This window comes from Ostrea edulis, chromosome 4, assembly GCF_947568905.1.
Source record: "Ostrea edulis chromosome 4, xbOstEdul1.1, whole genome shotgun sequence".
NCBI classification, from domain to species: Eukaryota; Metazoa; Mollusca; class Bivalvia; order Ostreida; family Ostreidae; genus Ostrea; species Ostrea edulis.
This window is the reverse complement of record NC_079167.1, coordinates 81,930,594-81,950,456: the sequence shown is the minus strand read 5'-3', so window position 1 is coordinate 81,950,456 and position 19,863 is coordinate 81,930,594. Positions and strand designations below refer to the sequence as shown.

Sequence of the window (19,863 nt, the reverse complement as noted above, 5' to 3'; positions counted from 1 at the left end):
GACCTTTGACCTTTTGACCCCAAAATCGATAGGGAACATCTTCATCCCATGGGTAGTCCATATGTATGATATGGTGACTGTAGGTGGAAAGGATAATGCTTTAGAGCCCGGAAACCATTGCGTCTACAGACGGACGGACAGACAGACGGACAACCCGATTCCAGTATACCCCCCCACAACTTGTTGCGGGGGGTATAAAGAAGCATCCTTGCTCATCATTACCATGCTATTAGTTTGTCTATTTAATACCCAGAGACAGAGAAGATTTTCAAAGAATTTCTACATTTTCACTATATGACCAATAGAGCCCCACCCTAACACAAGAACCCCTGCCCCAGGGGCCATGAATTTTACAATTTTAGTAGAGGGCTCAACGCTCATTATAATTATGCCCACAGTTTGGCTTCTTGATGTCCAGGAGTAAAGAAGAAGATTTTTTAAAATTACACTCATTTTGATGGTTTTTGCCCCACCCCTCAGGCCCCAGGGGGGCAGGGACCACGAATTTCAAAATTTTTGTTCCCCTCCACCCACAGATGCTATATGCCAAAATTGGTTGAAATTGGTTCAGGGGTTTCAGAGAAGAAGCTGAAAATGTTCAAATGTTAACGCACGACGACGGACAAAAACAGATAGCAATAGGTCACCTGAATGAATTCAGGTGACCTAAAAACTTCATAGATATCTTATTTTAAAATATATTCATTTACATTTTTACTTTCTGTAGAGATCCGGATTAGAATAGGCCCTCAGTACCCCTTACTTGTCGTAAGAGGCGACTAAATGGGGCGGTCCTTCGAACGAGACCACAAAAACCGAGACCCAATGTCACAGCAGGTGTGGCATGATAAAGATCCCTCCCTGCTCAAAGGCTGTAAGCACCAATTTTGCAGCCCTTCACCGCCAATGGTGACGTCTTCAATTCTCGAGTGGGACATAAAACAATAAACAGCTAACCAGTTTTACAAGATCCAGGTTTGGCAAAGTCACACCAGGACCCAGAAGATCAGTCATATTGCTTAGAGACTAGGAGAAGATCAAAGACACTCACATTGCATAGAGACTGGGGTTTTGGAATTTCATGAAAGATCAAAGTTGCATTGCAGAGAGACCTCATTGAGTGTCCCAAATAACAGACGAACGCAATTTTTTCCCATAAATTTTATGATTTATCACGAAGGAATTGTTGTCTACTGCACTATTGCAAAGTAATGACCCAATATTTGTCCACAGCTCTTCTAAAAAGTTTATACCGGAGTTCACAGGTATAACATGGCTTTGTCTGTTCCTGGGTAATTCTGTTTAGTGTGCTGTAACGTCTGTATGTTACCGGTATAAAATACACCCTTATAGATCACATCAACCAACACTACTGATGTTTACAACTTCATGGACCAAGGTCATATTTGAATAATACCATTCAATCAATAAACAGATCCAATTTAATGTCTATCTTAATGGCCCTTGTCGGACATTATGCCCGTATATCAATGTAGTGACTGCATTTTTTTTTCGCTATTGGTGTTCCAGTTTTATCTTTTTAACTTACAACTTTTTCTCCCTAAAAAGTTCAGACTGATGCGATTTTTACATATTTTAATGTACAAAAACATAAAAAGTTTGAAAATCAATCATTGCTACTTTGACAATAAAATCCTTATTTACATAGCACTATAAAACACAATTAGCTGCACAGAAAATTCTTCAAATGATATTCAGATTTACAAATGTTCAAGCTTACTGAGGTATTCTGAAATATCAAATACATATTGCACCTCCCAAAGTTCAAGTCACATGACATACCCTTCCTCTACAAGAATCCATAATCATCCTCAAAGCTGAATTTCCTGGGAATTTGTTCGATCACTGCATTATGCGGATAAAGGGGCACTTTCACATTTACTGGATTGACATGTGTTAGCACCCCATAGTCACCGTGAACTTGTTTTAAATTGTTTATCATGTTGAATCGGTTTTCCTTGTCACTTGATCGACAGTCATGAATTTCGGGAGAACTGTCGTCGGATTTTTGGTACACGTTCTTGTCACAGAGGTCAGAGTGACTTCCCTTTTCCAGCTCCTTCACTTTACTTTTGATCTTCTGTTTCTCCATTTCTGGCGAGTTCTCATCACAGACACGCGGCGAGTTAAAACCGCTGTCCCCCATAACAACCTCGGAGGTTTCCTTAGTAACTTCTTCCACGTACTTGACATCTTCCTTCTTCACCACTGTGTCACAGCTCTTCTCACTAGTCACAGCACTGTCAGAATTACAACTATTTCTCTGTTTCTGATTTTCCCTCTTTGAGTCTGTTTCTAAGGTAACACATTCATTTTCTCTTATTCTTGACTCGGGACATTTATTAATTTCAGCCTCGCAAACAACTTGACTAAAGCGGTTGGGGAGGTCTTCGCACGAGTCTCCATAGGGGTCTTTTCTAAGGTTATTTCGGATGGACATGTCATCTTTAACTTTTCTTCTACGACGGGTGTCCTGTGGATGTTTGTATTGTGCAGCTTGGAGTCCAATCAAATTCACGCCACTATCATGAGACATGGAGAAGGACGTATTCTTGGCAGGAAGTCGGTGGCGCTCCTCTGTATACCGGTGATTTGACTGGTGGTGGTGGTGGTGTTTTTGATGAGCTCTCTTTTTGGAATTTTGGATAGTACCATGATGATGGTCAAGTTCCTCTGCATTGACTTCTGGGTAATATGACTCATGAACTGGCTGCCACATTCCAGGAACTCTGGGAGATGAGCTGTAGAGAGGATGGGTGACTTGTTGACTGTGGTGGTGCATGTTATAATTGTCAGTGTGATATGGAAAACTCGGGGAGTGCGAGTGATAATTAGAGGACATTGGCACATTTTCATAATCTTTGTCCACTTTTCTTTCCATAGACATTCGTTTGGATTTCTCTTTCCTCCTAGAATGTCGATTTTCAGAGATCTTCCTATGAGTTTCAGCTTCGTGTGGATGATGATGTACTGGAAGGGTAGCTCTGAATCTACTGTTGGCATCCAGGTCCTGAATCTCCTCATAATCATCATCCACCGGAGGTGGAGGCTTGTTCCTCAGTCTCACCCTGGGCGGCACATGGTAGTGGTTCTCACGAGGAGGCGGAGCATGCCTTCCATAAACAGCCTCATTTCTGGCAGGTCCTTGTCCAAATCTCATTGGCTGATAATCGTAATGATGTGGATGACTTTGGTAGACAGGATGAACTTGGTTGAAGTGCTGATGGTGGATGTTGTGTGGAGGGTGGGAAACTTGCTGCATCCACTTCTGTATCCGCTGCTGTTTCTCCACTTGCTCCTGGTACCAGGACCACTCAGGTGGAGGAAACTGGTCGGAGAATGTGGCATACTCCACTTTCTTTGGTGCTTCCTTGGTAGTGTCATTCTTTTTCTTCTTTCTCCCAAATAGCTTTGCTATCAACGACTTCTTTTCTCCTAAAAATAAAACAAAAGAAAAGAATTTATTGTAAGCTCTGAATATTCAAAATGTTGATTTTTAAATCAATGTATTGTATTATTCACTGATTCTGAAATTTATCAAAGAACACATGTATATGCAATAGATTCCAAGTTCATTTCTGTTTTCTTCAGAAGGATTACCTTATCAAATAACTTAAATCTTTTAATTTGCACAGTAAATGTTAAAAGCAGTGATCTCAGACATTGCAAGCGTTATTTGTTCCGCAAGGTATCAAGGCTCAAGCTTTAAGGATTGGATCATTCAAAGAATTCACAACCAATGCTATCACAAAGCCTTCAAACAACATTCCAAAATCTTCAAAACTTCTTATAAATAAATAAACTTAAAAAGTTCACACTCCATACTGATTTTCAATAAACAAAAGCTCGAGTAGTCACTAATCCATAATAGGTGTTTACTTTTATTCCATTAAAATGGCATTAGTGTAAGTGATTTATGAAAGAAGTTGTTTTATCCATAGGGCTCATGACATAGTGTATGTACTTAATTTCCATTTATCCTACTAATCGTCAATGTTTGTACTTATATAGCAAAAATTACGAATCATTCACAAATTTATCTATGCAAATAGAAAAAATTGTTTGCCTTGTAATTCCCCCCCCCCCCCCCCCCCCCTCCCCGGGTTTATAAGTTTTTGTACTTCATTTTCACTTGAGTAAAAACAAGTTTAATACTATGCTCCAACAACAACACAAATTTTAATCAAACCTGAAGTTTTGTATTTAAACAATACTCTCAATAGTTAATACTCTTCATAATATTTTCTGCAACGGAGAGCACTGATAATATTTTGTGTAGAGAAAGCCTTACTATTATAAGTTTATTTTGTGTAGAGAAAGCCTTACTATCATAAGTTTATTTTGTGTAGAGAAAGCCTTACTATCATAAGTTTATTTTGTGTATAGAAAGCCTTACTATCATAAGTTTATAAGTTCAGTTGCTTACCCTTGTCCTTTGTTTTCTTTGAGTCTTTTTTGGCCACATTTATGTCATCAGTGGACGATTTCCTCTCCTCTTTTATCGGTTTCTTCTCTTTCTCGTCCAGTTGTCTGATTTCCTCGTGTATCGGTTTCCTCTCCTTCTCGTCCTGCCGTCTGACAGACAGACTCCTCTTGAAATCGTGGAAATCATCGTTCTTCACAGGAATCTTTTCTCGAGGCCGCCTGGCACTCAGACTGCGAGCTAGTCTGGGTTTGTCTGCCAGCGCCAGCCTGTCCCTCCTGTCTAAACTGTCTCTCCCCAAAGTTTGTTTCATCTCCACAATTTTATCGTCTGGATTAGAACTCTTTTCTGACTCGTCCTTTCTTGGTTCGTTAGCCAGTGTCACCTGGCATGAGATTGTTCTGGTCAGTCCTTTAGTATTGGTGTTAAGTACAGGAATGTAATTAGGGTTGTAATGAAGCCAGGACAGAGGAATAGTTTTAGTGGGGTCCTCAGGCATTCGATAGGTGTCTGACGTCACAACAAAATATCCACTTCCTGCAAGATGGAAAAGATTATAAATATATGAAATTTTGACACTCAATCACAATTAGATCCTCTGGCTAATTGTGATAGTTATCTAAAACTGGTTATTGGGATAATGATAATGACATTTTTGACAGTTTATTTATTTGTGGAGTGTGTGGCATGCAGAGCAGGATTAAACATGATTGTATAGTCCATTCATTATATTAATTTTCTCTCTTATTAACTTCTCCAGGTACTCAAATCCAGAGCAGATCTTTTCAAGCAAGAGCTACCTATTCAATTAGCCAAACTTCAATAGATACGTCAAATGTATCTCAGTCAATATTTTTCAAGATTGTTACCTGACAGTAAATTTATAAAGATTATAACCAAATATCTCCCATAATTTCATGTTTCAATTACGAAATATTCACCACAAATTTATCTATGCAAATAGAAAAATAGCTTGCCCTGTAATTTTTTTCTCCTTCTCTGAGTTAGTCAACAAGGTTGAGATCAATCAATAAGAATCACTCAAGGTGAAATCAATAAAATTTATGCAGAATGAATCTTTGTAGTCATGAGAATGTAGAAAACCATAAAATGTTTGCACCCTTAAGTTGACAGCTAATTTTTCAATTAGATCTTTAAAACTTTTGTGATGGGATTTTTTTCCCCCTTTGACATTGGCTATAGTAAAGTATCGCCCCCTGAAGGTGGTATATTAAAAATCGGACTCCTAATCTAGCTTTACAAAGCTTAAGGTCAGGTAGGCTATTGAAATTTTACACCTAATGGCCTTCATATTGTCCCTGTCCTTTATTTATTGGGTGCTGAATCTGTTGGTACTTTGAAGGAGTCTCACATTTTATGGAGAGCAATTGTCTGATTTTTAAACTAGGTTTTAAAAGATACATTCTATAATGCCTATTTACATTTCCATCGACTTGAGGCCTGGAAATACCTCCCATCATAAAGTTAAACATTTTTTTTCCAGGTTTGATAACTTCTGATTTACAATGTCTGGTGTGGGTCTGTTGTAATGCTAAACACAATGGAGAAGATCTCCCAGTGTAACTGCACGCCAATTTCAAGATCTTTGAGCTTCTCTTAGTCCTTCAATGTTTACCAGTTACCTAAAACGTTTTGAAGACATGGTCAGACATGCTGATAAGGTATTGTCCCATGACTCTGTTTTGTCAGAAGTAACTCGAAATGCGTATGTGTGTCGCCCACAGAAAGTGCAGGATATTCTTCCGATTAAGAGTACCTACTTAAATTATGCCAAAGTACACAGCACAGTGAATAAATCATGTTGGTGTGAATATACAAAAACATGCAAATATCCTTACACAGAATGAAACGATGGCATTAAATTCAACAGAAGAGGGTCTAGCAAAAACCACGGATGTAATTTCCTCTCGCTGATAAGGGAAAGTGAAATAAAGAGATTTATTGAAGTTGATATGAAGTTGATATGACACGTGTTGGACATTAATCATGTCTCTGCTTAATTTGACCATAATAAGCTCTCTATCCCCCTTGTGATGTTGTACAATTCTAATTAACACTGTCCCTGGGCAACTCTGGAATGTCCAGTAACATGGATTTTAGCACTACCATAAACCTAGTGATAATTGTCTCAATTTGTATGTGGTAATTTAGAAATTAGTGGCAAGTCATGACTATTGACCAGTACTGAAGATGGGGGTCTATTAGATTATGTCAAAGGACACAGAGTTCATAATCCTCCCTTAATTAAGTTCAGATAAAACAAGACCTAGTAAGGTACTTCACAGGAACATAACCATGAAGTTACCATCATATTCTATTCCATTAGTAGACATTAGTCAACCAGGGGTCATTAGAGACCACACAGATGTTTTCTTTACATGCTCCTGTAGGACAAGTTCTCTCAAAGTAAAGAAGCATGCTGCTCACAGAGAGAGAGAAAGCAAGAGAGAGAGAGAGAGAGAGAGCAAGAGAGAGAGAGAGAGAGAGAAGAGAGAGAAAGCAAGAGAGAGAAAGTCTATTGAAATCCTGATGACAAAATGAAATCTTTGCAAAGCATATGTATGTAATAAACCTCTAAGCATTTTTTAGTGGCTTTGAACTTTGAACTCTAACTTTACAGGCCATAAACCAGACAGCGAGACACTTGCACTGACACGCGATGGTTTACGCATTGAAAATCTCTTTCACTTTCTCCAGCATTGTTTTTTCGGGTCTGTACCCTCAGTAATTCATCATTGTTTACTGTCCTAATCCGTAACCGAACTACCCTTTGATTTTTATTGCTTGTAACGCTACCTAATGTCTCAAGCAAAAAAACTCCTTCAATTTTCAAAAGGATGAAGGGGTATGTATGCCCTGCACACACAGATTTTTCTGATAAGAATGAAAACCGTCATTAAACCTATTACAACTTTCTTAAATGGGTTGTTTAAAAAGTTTTTCATAAACTATATCTCCGTGAGGTATTCAGTTACATAATACCCAAACAACTAATGATGAATATCGTGTACAAATTGTCTGCATTTATGCATGTATGTCCAATGTCACGGAAAACTAGACACAAATTGTGAGTCTTGTCATTCTAATCATCTTACGTTTAAAGCCTTTATATCTGGGCATTAGTAATAAACATTTAAAAGAAATAGGAGACTGATATTTCCTATAGCTTTCAAGAAATGACAATAATGTCAATTTCTATTTTCAAATTTTTTTTGGAGGGGGTAATCATATCTCCATTCAAATAATCCATTAAATATGGAAATTAGATCTGTTTTGAACATGTCTGTTCAACATTTGAAGATCTGCATTTTCAAAATTCAGTCAAATGCAGACAAATATGGACAATAAGTTCATAAAACTTTGACCAAATCAAAGCATATGCATACCCGTGTGAAAAATTTTCCTCTCCCTGATGAGTGTGCCCAGTGTGTCATAGATGAGGGTTGGCGAGGGGATCTGCATGCCTTTGTAACAGTGCTTCAATCTCTCCTGGATGGTGTCCAAGGTTGCCACGACCTGTTTATTGTTCAGGTCCAGAATGACCATGCAGAGAATCTCTGACAGGGGAAGGAACTGTGTCTGTGGGATCACCTCCATATTTATTCCGTCAACGTCACCTGAAATACACGAAGACTGTTAAAATACACACAGATTGCTAAAATATTCATAGACTGCTAAAATACACAAAGACTGCTAAAATACATGCAGATTGCTAAAATATACATAGACTGCTAAAATACACGTGGACTGCTAAAATACACACAGATTGCTAAAATATACATAGACTGCTAAAATACATGAAGACTGCTAAAATACACGTGGACTGCTAAAATACACACAGATTGCTAAAATACACACTGGCAGGCTGCTAAAATACACGAAGATTTCTGAAGGAGAAGTAGTTTAGCAGCAGTAGTACTTGTGAGCTCTATGTGCACTAGTTACATTATAAACTAAGATAACATACTTTGCTTTTAAATTTATTCTTTTAATTGAATCTTGTAATATAATTGGTGAAAAAAAAAATTTCTCACGATTAGTATCTTATTAACAGCAAAAAAGAAAAAGAAACATTGTTGATAACATTATATATAAACATTATACACGTATTCCCCAGTCTATTTGAATGTTTACCCTATCTGTGTTTATATGTACATGGCATGTATGTGTGTATCTGTATGTATACTTATATATGTATGTATGTATGTATGTATGTGTGTTAATACATATATTACTATTTGTGTTCCACTTCCATTCTGACCTTGATGTAGGGAGGGGGCTAAAATAGACTGTGCCTGCTGCTTGAATAAAATATTGTTGAAATTAAATGTATACGCATGCTTTGTGTACCTTAAATGGATACAAAATAATTGTTCTTATCTTTCTTAGTTTTAATATGTGTTGCTTGATACAAAGTTTAAAACAAAATATTGATTCGATGTAGAGTATGGAAAAATTAAAGTTCTGGGTTGTTAAAAGTGACAAAGAATTAAGACTTTAAAGTCTGTTGTTTGATTTATTTCACAACAGGATTAAGATGGCATAATTTAATCATATTTGATACCAAGACACAAGGAACTCCACAATACCCTCTCTAAGTCTTTAGCTGCATATTGATTGAACATTAATCCAAAAAACAAAGATCAATGCACTGCAGACAGATCATTACAATAGACACCAAAAAAAAAAAACAAAGATCAATGCACTGCAGACAGATAATTACAATAGACAAAATTTACACGTTAAGTTTCTAGCAAACAATCCAAGGTACATTTATATATTTCATATGGCCATCAAATCAAATACCCCTGTTGCAATTTGAATACTTTTAAAAGTTTTATGATAAAATGATTTCCAATCACTTTGTTTAATGACCAATCAATTGCGTCCAATCCTGGGATTGTTCCAGAACTTGCAGTCTATGCATGTCTATGGCTGGCCACTTCATGGCTGTCAGTACACTGAAATTGATGGTCGGTAAACATCCATGATTTTACACTTTTCCAAAACTTGCTGTTTGTACAGCTATCTTTATGAACCATAATAATGGTTAAGTCAATTTAGATGTAGGACCAATTAGAAAATTTTGAGTTAATGGGAAACCAACCAGCACTATTCAATTATAATATTTATCTTCCACTCTGATACTGATTGTAAGTAAAACAGAATTACAGAGATTACAAGCAAACCGACTTCAGGGTATCACGCAGCAATCTAATGTAAAAACAGAAGTGAAAGTAAAAACAATATCAAATGCTCGAGATTCTACAAACAATTTTCAGAAGGAATCGAATTTAGAATGTGATCAAAGTACCATGTATACCACAGGGTCCAATGAAATCTACAGATAGACACAGGGTTCATCAGAGAATCGTATCCCGGCAACCCAAATATCACCTCAAAAGTTTAACAGCAGATCTTATTAGAAACCTCTTACAAATGCATTTGATGTCATTTTTGTGACATGTCACCTTGGGAATTCACCAAGCTGTGTATCTTTACAACCTCTAATCATGTACTGGACAATGAATGAAAAGCTGAAGACAGTGAACAGTGTTCAACCTCATAACTCCTATAAAGAATACAAAAATCAGAGTAGGGCAAACAAGGACTCCTGGACATACCAGAGGTGGGACTATGACTTTGTAATAAAGTTGAATTATTAGTTTGCAGTTGACATCTATATTCAATAAAATATCAAAGTATGAAGCACAAAAGGAAGACTCTGGTAACTTTAATTTCGAGTTCACTGTAATATATCGAATTGGCGTATGATTGAAAATGATAATTGTTAAAATGTCATTTTATTTCTCTTATATTTCAATCCTGTGGGGGAATATTTTTTCTCCTGTAACAGGAAGAAAGAAATTGTCTCAGACCAGACTGGAATTCGAACCTAAGCCACCTGAATCTCTAGTCATGCGCTCAACCAACTGAGCTGATCGAACTCATCTGACCACTACATGCCTCCCTCCTTAGATATCTTCACACTTCCAATTTTGAAAACACTTTATCCCCTGGCAAGCATTTTCACCTGTCAGTTCAAGGGACTGGTTTACAGCACCAAATGTAAAAGGGAGAAAATGCAACAGACTAGGCCGGGATTCGAACTCGGACCCCCTGAATCTTTAGTGAGGTGCTCTATTAAAGGAGCTATCTGACCACCAGGGAGTCGACCGCCACATTCCCACCAAATAAACAGACACCTAATGTCCCCTCCATCATACTGGAGTGCCTATTAATAATAAATTATTGTTGTCCTCAGTGAATGTAAACCTCCATTGCCAGCTGATTATCCCCCTTTACTGTAAATCCTTATCAACTAGGTCTCTGTCTCACACCTATTGATACACCCAATAAAAATGAATTGTAAATTATATATACTTGTCTACAAGCTGTTGACACTATAGTAGGAGTTTATTAGGGATTTCATTTTCCTTTACAAACCAAGGGAATTGGAGTTACAGAAGGAAATCTGTCATTAACACTTTGTTAATTAGCTTGGCTGTGTGACTGTGAACCACCACCAGTGGGTCAGTTTTCACACCAGTCAGACATGGTACCTGGGTTCTTTACACAGTGTACAGCAGGCCCTGACATTAATGAGGGGGAGCCTGATGGCAGGGGTTATGAACAGTTATAATCCCCTACAGATTCACCAGACACTTGTTAGTATTTCCATCCTGAGCTGGTGTTAGGGATATTACCTTGGCTAATTAGATGCTATTTTTTCTGACAAGATTATGATGGAATTTGCAGTTACTTCTTTTCAAATCTGACCTGTGATAAATGTGATCAACTTGCTAGAAATTTGACTGGTACAAATACTAAGACCACTACAACCTTTCCTCTCACTGAGTCCTTGACTAACAAAAGAGGATCTTTGAGCTAAGTGGTATCATCTGCTTAATCCCTTTATCTACTTCATCACATTTACTTCTCAAGGACTTGGAACATGTCCACTCATATATTACCCCCTTAATCTGATTTACAATAACCTCTTTGTTAACACTGGACAATATTCTATTTCTTGAACTTCGGTGTATAATGGAATTAAGCCTCCTAGCTTTGCCCAGGGTCCAATATTCAACACTGCTGTTATTGTTACTATAGAGTTACTGAAGATATTTATCACATCCCTTCTCCTCCTCCACCTTCTATAAATAACTGATTGTCTTTATAGGCCACTCAGATAACTATTTGATCCTGGAAGATTTATAGTGGCAATAGATCTCATCAACAGCCTTGTTAACATCCATTATCTTATAGCTGATGGCTGTAGAGTTACACTCAAATCAACAACAAAAAACAATATACTCTCTCTCTCTCTCTCTAAAAACCTCTTACTGATCCTTTCAATATTCTCTCTCTCTCAAAACCTCTTACTGATCCTTTCAATATATTCTTTCTCTCTCTGCTCTCTTTCTTTCTCTCTCTCCAAAAACCTCTTACTGCCCCTTTTAATCTTTCTCTCTTTTCAAAAACCTTTTCAATATACTCTCTCTCTCTCTCTCTCTTGCTGAAAGCATGGGGGTTTGTCTCATCAAGGGAAACAACTTTCACATAAGAGGATAAATCTTTAGTTTTATTAAATATAAATGAAGTAATTGTAAGCTGAATTACAAGAAGAACTAGCAAGGAGGACGAATGGATTTAAATTCAAATGAAAATTGTTTCTATAAGAATTATTTCTACACATGAAGATGCAAATAAAACGCTGACATATCACAGCTGATTTTCCAGAGTGTTTGAACAGAAATTGTTTGTGAACAAACACATCACCCTTGATCAAGTGTGTACACAGAAATTTACAGGTACATGTTACCAATGAAAGAAAAGAAAAAGTCCTTTAGAAAGAGTGTTTTCGTACTGATTATCGCGTCTCAGAACAGCCTGATACAAACTTCCTCTCCAGTGTTTTCTTGGGCAATTTGAATTCTTTGTTTCTGTCAAAATGGACATTTTCAAGCAAAACAAATCTAAGGTACTTGCAAAAACTATCTAACACTCCATTCCCAATACAATAAAACCTTAGAAATACATGCAACCCCCCAGAAGCAATTTAATTGCTTTTTCAATATCTTGAATAATCAATGAAATTTCTTACTGATGAAAAATATTTGATATACAACTAAAGATTTATCAGATATTCTATAAAACAGTGAAGTCTACTTGAACTGAAATGTTTATGAAAATCTTACAACATAAAGTCTACAGTATTAGACAAAACATTTGACACCTCATAAAGTCTACAGTCTCAGACAAAAATCATTAAAGGGAGAATACTGTCCTTACCTCAGTAATGTTTGTACAGACAATTCAAAACTGTGAACAAACTGACCATGTTCATTTTATTCTGTGACTAAATATGACATATGCAGAGGAAAACTCCTCATACAAATAAAGGACAGATAAAATGGCAATGTGTCACGGCACAATAGGAAACTGACCAATTGTCCACTCCAGAATTTCCTTTTCTCCCTCTCAATAGGGGGTCAAGGGCCACTTCATTAGGAGTCAGCATGGGGGGGCAATCAAATATTACTAAATGCTATCACTCTTATGAACATTAGGATGCTAGACACTAATAAATGTTAAAGAAAATCAATTACTTGTACTATTTAATTCAGATTTGGCTTCTACATTTTCAAAATTTAATTTAATAATGGGCAACAGTAATTCTATATTAATTGCCCTTACATACACTCGAAAAAAATAATGATAGAAAAAAAAGAATGATAAATAAGTGTCAATAATAGATGAGAGTGTCAAAATGCCCCTTATCTAAAATTGTCTAAAATAAAAAAAAAATAAAAAATTAAAAAAATTCTAATTAGCCTAAATTTGAAAGAAAATTAAAAAAAAAATTGAAATTAAAACAGAATTTTCTAATTACTTACCCTGAGAGAATTATTTTTTCTTTCAATCCTTTAATCAACAATTGTTTCCTAAATACAATGTTCAAACAATGTACCCAGTTCCCAATCTTCTTCAAGAATGACCAATAAAATTTCTGGTGCAAATTCTTTTATAAACAGAGAAAATGATCAGGTGTTAAACTGTTCAGAGCCTGGGGTGTCGATTTCTGTGGCACATGGCATAAAAACACTTGTTCTTATGTCAAACTAATTATCAATTACAAATCTCTGCACAATATCCCACAACTATTTGTATACCCCAAACAAACATGTCAACCTGGAAATGTATTCTACACAGCACTTCTCCTCATTATCTGCATACCTTGTTTGTTGATTGGCCACTTCATTATATACTCAAGAATGGCTCAGGGACTATAGAGTCAATGGATTAAATGTCTTCCTTTTATATTCATACATAGAATAAATGTAACAATTATATGATGTTAAAATGGGCTTTTAAATGAAATTTATTTTGTTATTGTCATCATTATCTTTACAATCTTTTGTAAAATTTCTTAATTTTCATACTTATTCTGGCAATTATCAACACTTGCTACATTCTTCAAAATTGATGAAAATGAAAACTGAATTCACGATTTTATAAATGAAATGAATGAAATTTACCATATTTAAATTATATATATTCATTCCCATAATTTCTTAAGTAAGTCAAAAACTGGGAAAATTTGTATAAAGTTATATAGAAAGGGGTAATATATATTTCAACTTTTGAACATTATAGAAATTTTCACAGCCAAACTTAAACCTATATATATATATATTTAATATCTATATCTATCTATCTATCTATCTATATATATATATATATATATCAACCTATGCATCCCATTTTCTTCCTCTTTGTATCAAGTATCCTTGCACAGTAAAGAAATATTTTAATCTTTGCTGAATTGATCAAGAAATGTTATAGAAATTGATTTCAAACACATGTATAACATCTTTCTCCCTCTTAGTAACCAACATGGTGGTATACAATGCTCTTCATTTTAAATCTGATACAATAAAATCTAAATTAAGAAAGTTGAATTTGTTTGGTTTCATTCCAGAAATTTTCTAGTATATGACAGGTTTTACTAGTCATTGAGAAGAAAGCCCTGTGTAAGATGATATAATTTGTTCCTGCCCTAATCCCCTTTACTTTCGAACACCTTTATCAGGTAAGAAAATCAAAACGAGCAAAAATATACACAAAAGGATATCTCACACAATCCCTCTCTAGTTTTTTAATGTTTAACTCTCTATCGTGGCACGATCTTATCTATGAAATCAAATCAATTTAATCTCCTGTTCCAATTGTCTCTAAACGTTTAATCTCCCGTAAACTTGAAACTTCACCCGACTAAACAAAATTTCATAAAATTGTCAGCTAAGGTGTTAATTACAATTTCCTAGTCTTTCTTCTTCCTTATCGCCATAAATCATTGCGTTGAAAATGCTGCAAGCTATACATGTGTATATCGTGTAATTACAGGCCTACGATAAACATTTATTGCAATAGGTAGGCCTGGCTAGTACTATGAAGAGAGAACGTTTTCATTAAGTTGTCTTTGTCAACATCGTTGTTCTATTTCAAATTACTTTATCAACTTTTTTCCTTTATTTGGAAATCGACTAGACTTTAAAATAAACATTCCGGCAGACAGACCAATGATATTTCTATAAAACATCTGTCCAAAATTCGCTAATCGTTACTAGTAAATTAAAAATCAATTAAATCTTACCTCGATCTTTCAAAACAATTTACGATTTTACTTTCACCCCATCTGTCAAGAAACGAGTTTTTAACACCCGATAAATTTTCACCGTCTTCTAAATTACCTGACTCACCTATACTTAGAATAGTGAAACCCGTGGGTTCCTTCAAAACTCGCCTCCCCCAGGCAGTCCTGATATTCTCGAGATGAAGGTCCGACCCTCCGGCAAGTAACGTCCGTGGAGATACAAATCCTAAATACTCCAAACTGTTTATACTTTCCAATAAAGCTGGATTCCAATAACAAGATTTATTCCGAAGTTTAAAATCGTCTAAAATATCTTTGCCACTAAAACTGTCCTCGTTCACATTAATCTCGTCCCTGTCTTCATTTTCAAATTTCAAGACAATAGCCAGACACCGTGATGTCACTGGCTGCTGTTTTTGAATTCCGTGTTCTTCTCTGCGATTGGGCATGATTGCTATGAGTGCCCCGTTTCCGATAAAGCCGCCACTACATTCGAACGCCGATCAGATGTGTGTGTGTTTAGTCGGCACGCTTCATTGGATACGTCGTGCACCTGTCGCAGATTCCATGGAATTAAAATAAGAGTTACCTCCCGCTAAACAGAGGTTTTACTCAAAATTGCTCAAATTCTGAGAAAGTAATTCAATTCTAATAGGGTTATTCAATATCTATTAGGCTTCCACATAACATTAACGAGAAAATTGCATATTAAAAAAAATCAATAGTAAGTAAGTAAATTGTTTATTATAGTCAATAAATAAAGTACTTTATACCCACAAACATTTCATACTAAATATTATTTGTATGTTGACCACTTTAGTTGTAATATTATAAATATTTTAAAAACAAAAAAGTATGCAATACAAGTTTATGCATACTACCCACCATATTATGTTATAATTAAATGTGAAGAGAAAGAAAATCTTCATTGCTCCATTCCTGAATACACACTTCACATGACAAAGAGTATATATATCACAAAAAAGTTTATAAATTGACACTAAAAAATTCAAAAATATTTCAGAGTGTAGATGTAAATAAATCATTCCAAAAATAGGACTTCACAGAAAACATCCTACATTAGAAAATAAATGAGGTTTAATTAAGATAACTTTATTGACAATTACCATATGTCAGCATATACAGTCATAAACATTGATAACAAAAGTAAACACAGATTAATGCATACTAAACACAAGGGTATACAAAATCCAAAAATACTGCAGTCATATATATATATATATATATATATATATATATAGAATAGAATAGAATATGATTTATTTCCAAATTAGGGCCCTCTCGGGCATACAGCATATATGATTATTAACATTTCAATATGCAATGACGATAAAAAGAAAAAAATAAAGCATGGAAATAACAATGAACTCTTATCGATAAATGAACATAACTGCTTTAAGTGAAGATGTACATTATTATATATTCACGCACACATATATCTAATTGTTCATTGTAGACTTTCTTGCCTTATATCAATGCAGGTTTTCAGGAAACAGATCCTTCTTGCTGCTGTAATATTTGTTGGATTAAAAAAAAAAAATTAATTGGATTATCACTAGGATTAACAATTATTTTCGAATTGGATTATCACTGGTATGTGTGTTCACATTAAATATAACATTATACTGCCATCTGTGTTGCTCAAACTTTGAACTATATAGTACAAAATGATTTTCATCCTCACTAGACAATTTACAATTTTGATTCTTAATTTTGCTAACACAGGTCCATCGCATGTTTTTAAAGGTAGCCTTAGATAATGTTACAGTCTGTATTCATTTTGTTTTACAATTTTGCTATAAAAAGCTAATTTTCCAGAGTCTGATTTATATATATTTTTCAGTTGTTCACAGTATCTTGTTTTGATAGTACCCTTGTAATTTATTTTTAAGGGTTGTATGAGGATCATATTCAAAGAAGTGATATTCAGTTTTTGTAGCAATGAAGACAGTTTTCTTTGCATTGATCCTCTAGATACGAGTTCTTTATCCTCTTTAAATGTAGATACCACTAAATAATTGTTATAATCATGTTTGCATTCCATTTCTTTCAATCCCAAGTAGTATTCAAACATATATTCATAACATAAATAGTACAAAGGCAAAGATCCTAATTCAATTAAAACAGCAAGATTTGATGCTTTTCTATGTACCCCTAGTGTGCCTTTTTTAAGTATCTAAATAGGTGTTGTGTTTATTCAAAAGGAAATTGATCTGAAGACATTAATTCACATTTGAAGTCAGATATCCATATTTCTGATTCATAATTGATAATTGGTATTAGCATAGATTGATATAATTTCAACATAATTTCAGCTGAGAAATTAATATTTGCAGGAAAATTTGATTTTATGGTATAATTAAGATTTCCTAGTAAGTCCTGGTAGTTGTTCAGCTACAAATTTCATTTTTCCATTGGACATGAACATAACACCCAAATATTTATATTCCTTTGTAAAGTTAAGGTTTAACTCACAAAGAAAGAAAACGAAACTGTACAACACAATAGGCAAGGGGCCAGGGACCACAAAAGGCCCTCAAATGAGTGCAGGATGAAGCCCTGATAGAATCGAGTTCATGGGGTGGGGTAAAACCATTTTAGTTTCAGAGATATACAATCAAATTTTAACATTGAAGGGATTGTCTCTTAACTTTTTTTTCTGGACAAACTTGAAGACTTTGCATTTACATAATATTCTTATTTCTGTTTTATTAAGATATTCAACAACAACCTAAAGATAACCAAAATAAGACAATTTCACAAAATCAAATTATCAGGGTTAAATCAGATAAGACATGAATTAAATTTGTTTTTTTAACTTTCTAATTTGAGTTATCCATTGATATCTTGTTTATATGTAATATGAGGGGAAAAAATTACTTTACAAAACAATTAAACTGTGCTGTGACTTTTTTCTTATTCCTAGTAGTAAAAGGCATCTTTTTAACCATAACCATGAGTATTTGTTCAGTTTATCAGTATTATGGTTTTATTTATAAAGAACTGATTATTTTCATAGACATACCCATAAATGCAAAATGTGCAGCTAAGTTTAATAATGAATATCTAATCAAAGAATAACTACTTTTTAAAAAGTATCTTGCATTATTAAGTTCTTGAAAAGGAAACATTTACCCATTTTGTTCATGTTGCATTATTAAATAAATCTGGCTCTATCATTAATCTTTTTTTTAAAAAAAAGGGGGGGGGGGATTTGAACTGCATCTACAAAATTTCAATATTAGAAGTAAAAAACTTCTCACATGGCTGTCTCACATGGGTGAAGTCAATCTCACACTGGTGATAATGTGAGATAAAACCAAAATGTCTCACCCTCTGCACTAGCTGCCATCACCATAGTTTTTGTAATGTTAAAATAGTTTGACTTTTAATGTTTTCTTAGACACTGTTTTTTAAAAGTATATTTGATACTGTAAATTACATATTAACATTGATACACATATTTTTCATATCTTAAACTGCTGTTCACATCTTATGACATATGATAAAAAAAAATCATTTTTAATGCATTAGTTCAGATGATCCCAAGCCTTCACGAATCCTTTGTCTTATACTGCAGTTTAACTCCACCTCTTCTGGCACTGTTGCCCTGCAGTCTCCCCTCACGGGGGATGACCTACAGTTTAACTCCGCCTCTTCTGGCACTGTCACCCTGCAGTCTCCCCTCACGGGGGATGACCTACAGTTTAACTCCGCCTCTTCTGGCACTGTCGTCCTGCAGTCTCCCCTCACGGGGGATGACCTGCAGTTTTGTTGATGACCAAAAAATAGAATGTGCATAATGGAATGAGCTCCCTGTGGAGATGATTGACAGCTTTCTTTTTCATAACTCTACATGGTCCATACAGTGTGACTGCAAAACAAAGAACATATTCAGGTGGTTTCATTCTACATATATATACAGTTGAACCTCGCAATCTCAAACATCGATATCTTGAATACCATGGATATTATATCAAAGTGAGTTGGAAGTCCTAACTATATTTTTTTTTGTATCTTAACCTCAATATCTTGAACCCTCGGAAATCTCAAAGTTTTTTCTTGGTCCTATGGAGTTCGAGATACCAAGGTTTCACTTTATTTACATTTTTATTGTTTTTGCCTTTAATATCTCTACAAATTGTAATGAAAGTCATTTCCTCATAAATGTGCTGCAGTTCTGAATAATGTGCATATAAATCTTGATAATTATAATATGTCTATTTTAATGAGTGGGAATCTGACAGAAATGAAAATAAAATGTAAACATAAACAAGATATGTTTGTGAAACACAAATGCCCCCCATAATGGCCAATTCCAAAGACGGCCAAGGTCACAACAAATATCTTGGTACCAGTAGAAAGATCTTGTTTCAAAAAAGGCTCATGTGCAATATGAAAGCTCTAACATTTACCATTTAGAAGTTAAGACCCATGTCAATTTTTTTAAAAGTAGGTAAAATGCCAAGGTCAAAAGGTTTAGTACCAACAGAAAGGTCTTGTCATAAGGAATACTCATGTGAAATAACAAAAGCTATAGAACTTACTGTTCAAAAGTTATTAGCAAGATTAAAGTTGTCAAACAGTAGGTCAAACTCTAAGGTCAAGGTCACAGGGTAAAAATGTTGGTACCCACGGAAAGGTCTTGTCACAAGGAATACTCATGAGAAATATCAAAACTCTAGCACTTACTGTTCAAAAGTAATTAGCAAGGTTA

The 19,863-nt window shown here is 35.0% G+C and overlaps 1 protein-coding gene across 1 annotated transcript; it reads right to left on the bottom strand.

The window, feature by feature from the left end:
- Positions 1 to 1,579: 1,579 nt before the first annotated feature.
- On the bottom strand, positions 1,580 to 15,664 carry LOC125671481 (uncharacterized). The gene is made up of 4 exons (XM_048907242.2): positions 15,232 to 15,664; positions 7,852 to 8,082; positions 4,448 to 4,981; positions 1,580 to 3,456 (listed from the first exon to the last, which is right to left on the bottom strand). Exons 1-4 carry the CDS (start codon positions 15,572 to 15,574, stop codon positions 1,811 to 1,813), a joined length of 2,754 nt encoding a protein of 917 aa, XP_048763199.2. The 5' UTR covers positions 15,575 to 15,664; the 3' UTR covers positions 1,580 to 1,810.
- Positions 15,665 to 19,863: the final 4,199 nt, after the last annotated feature.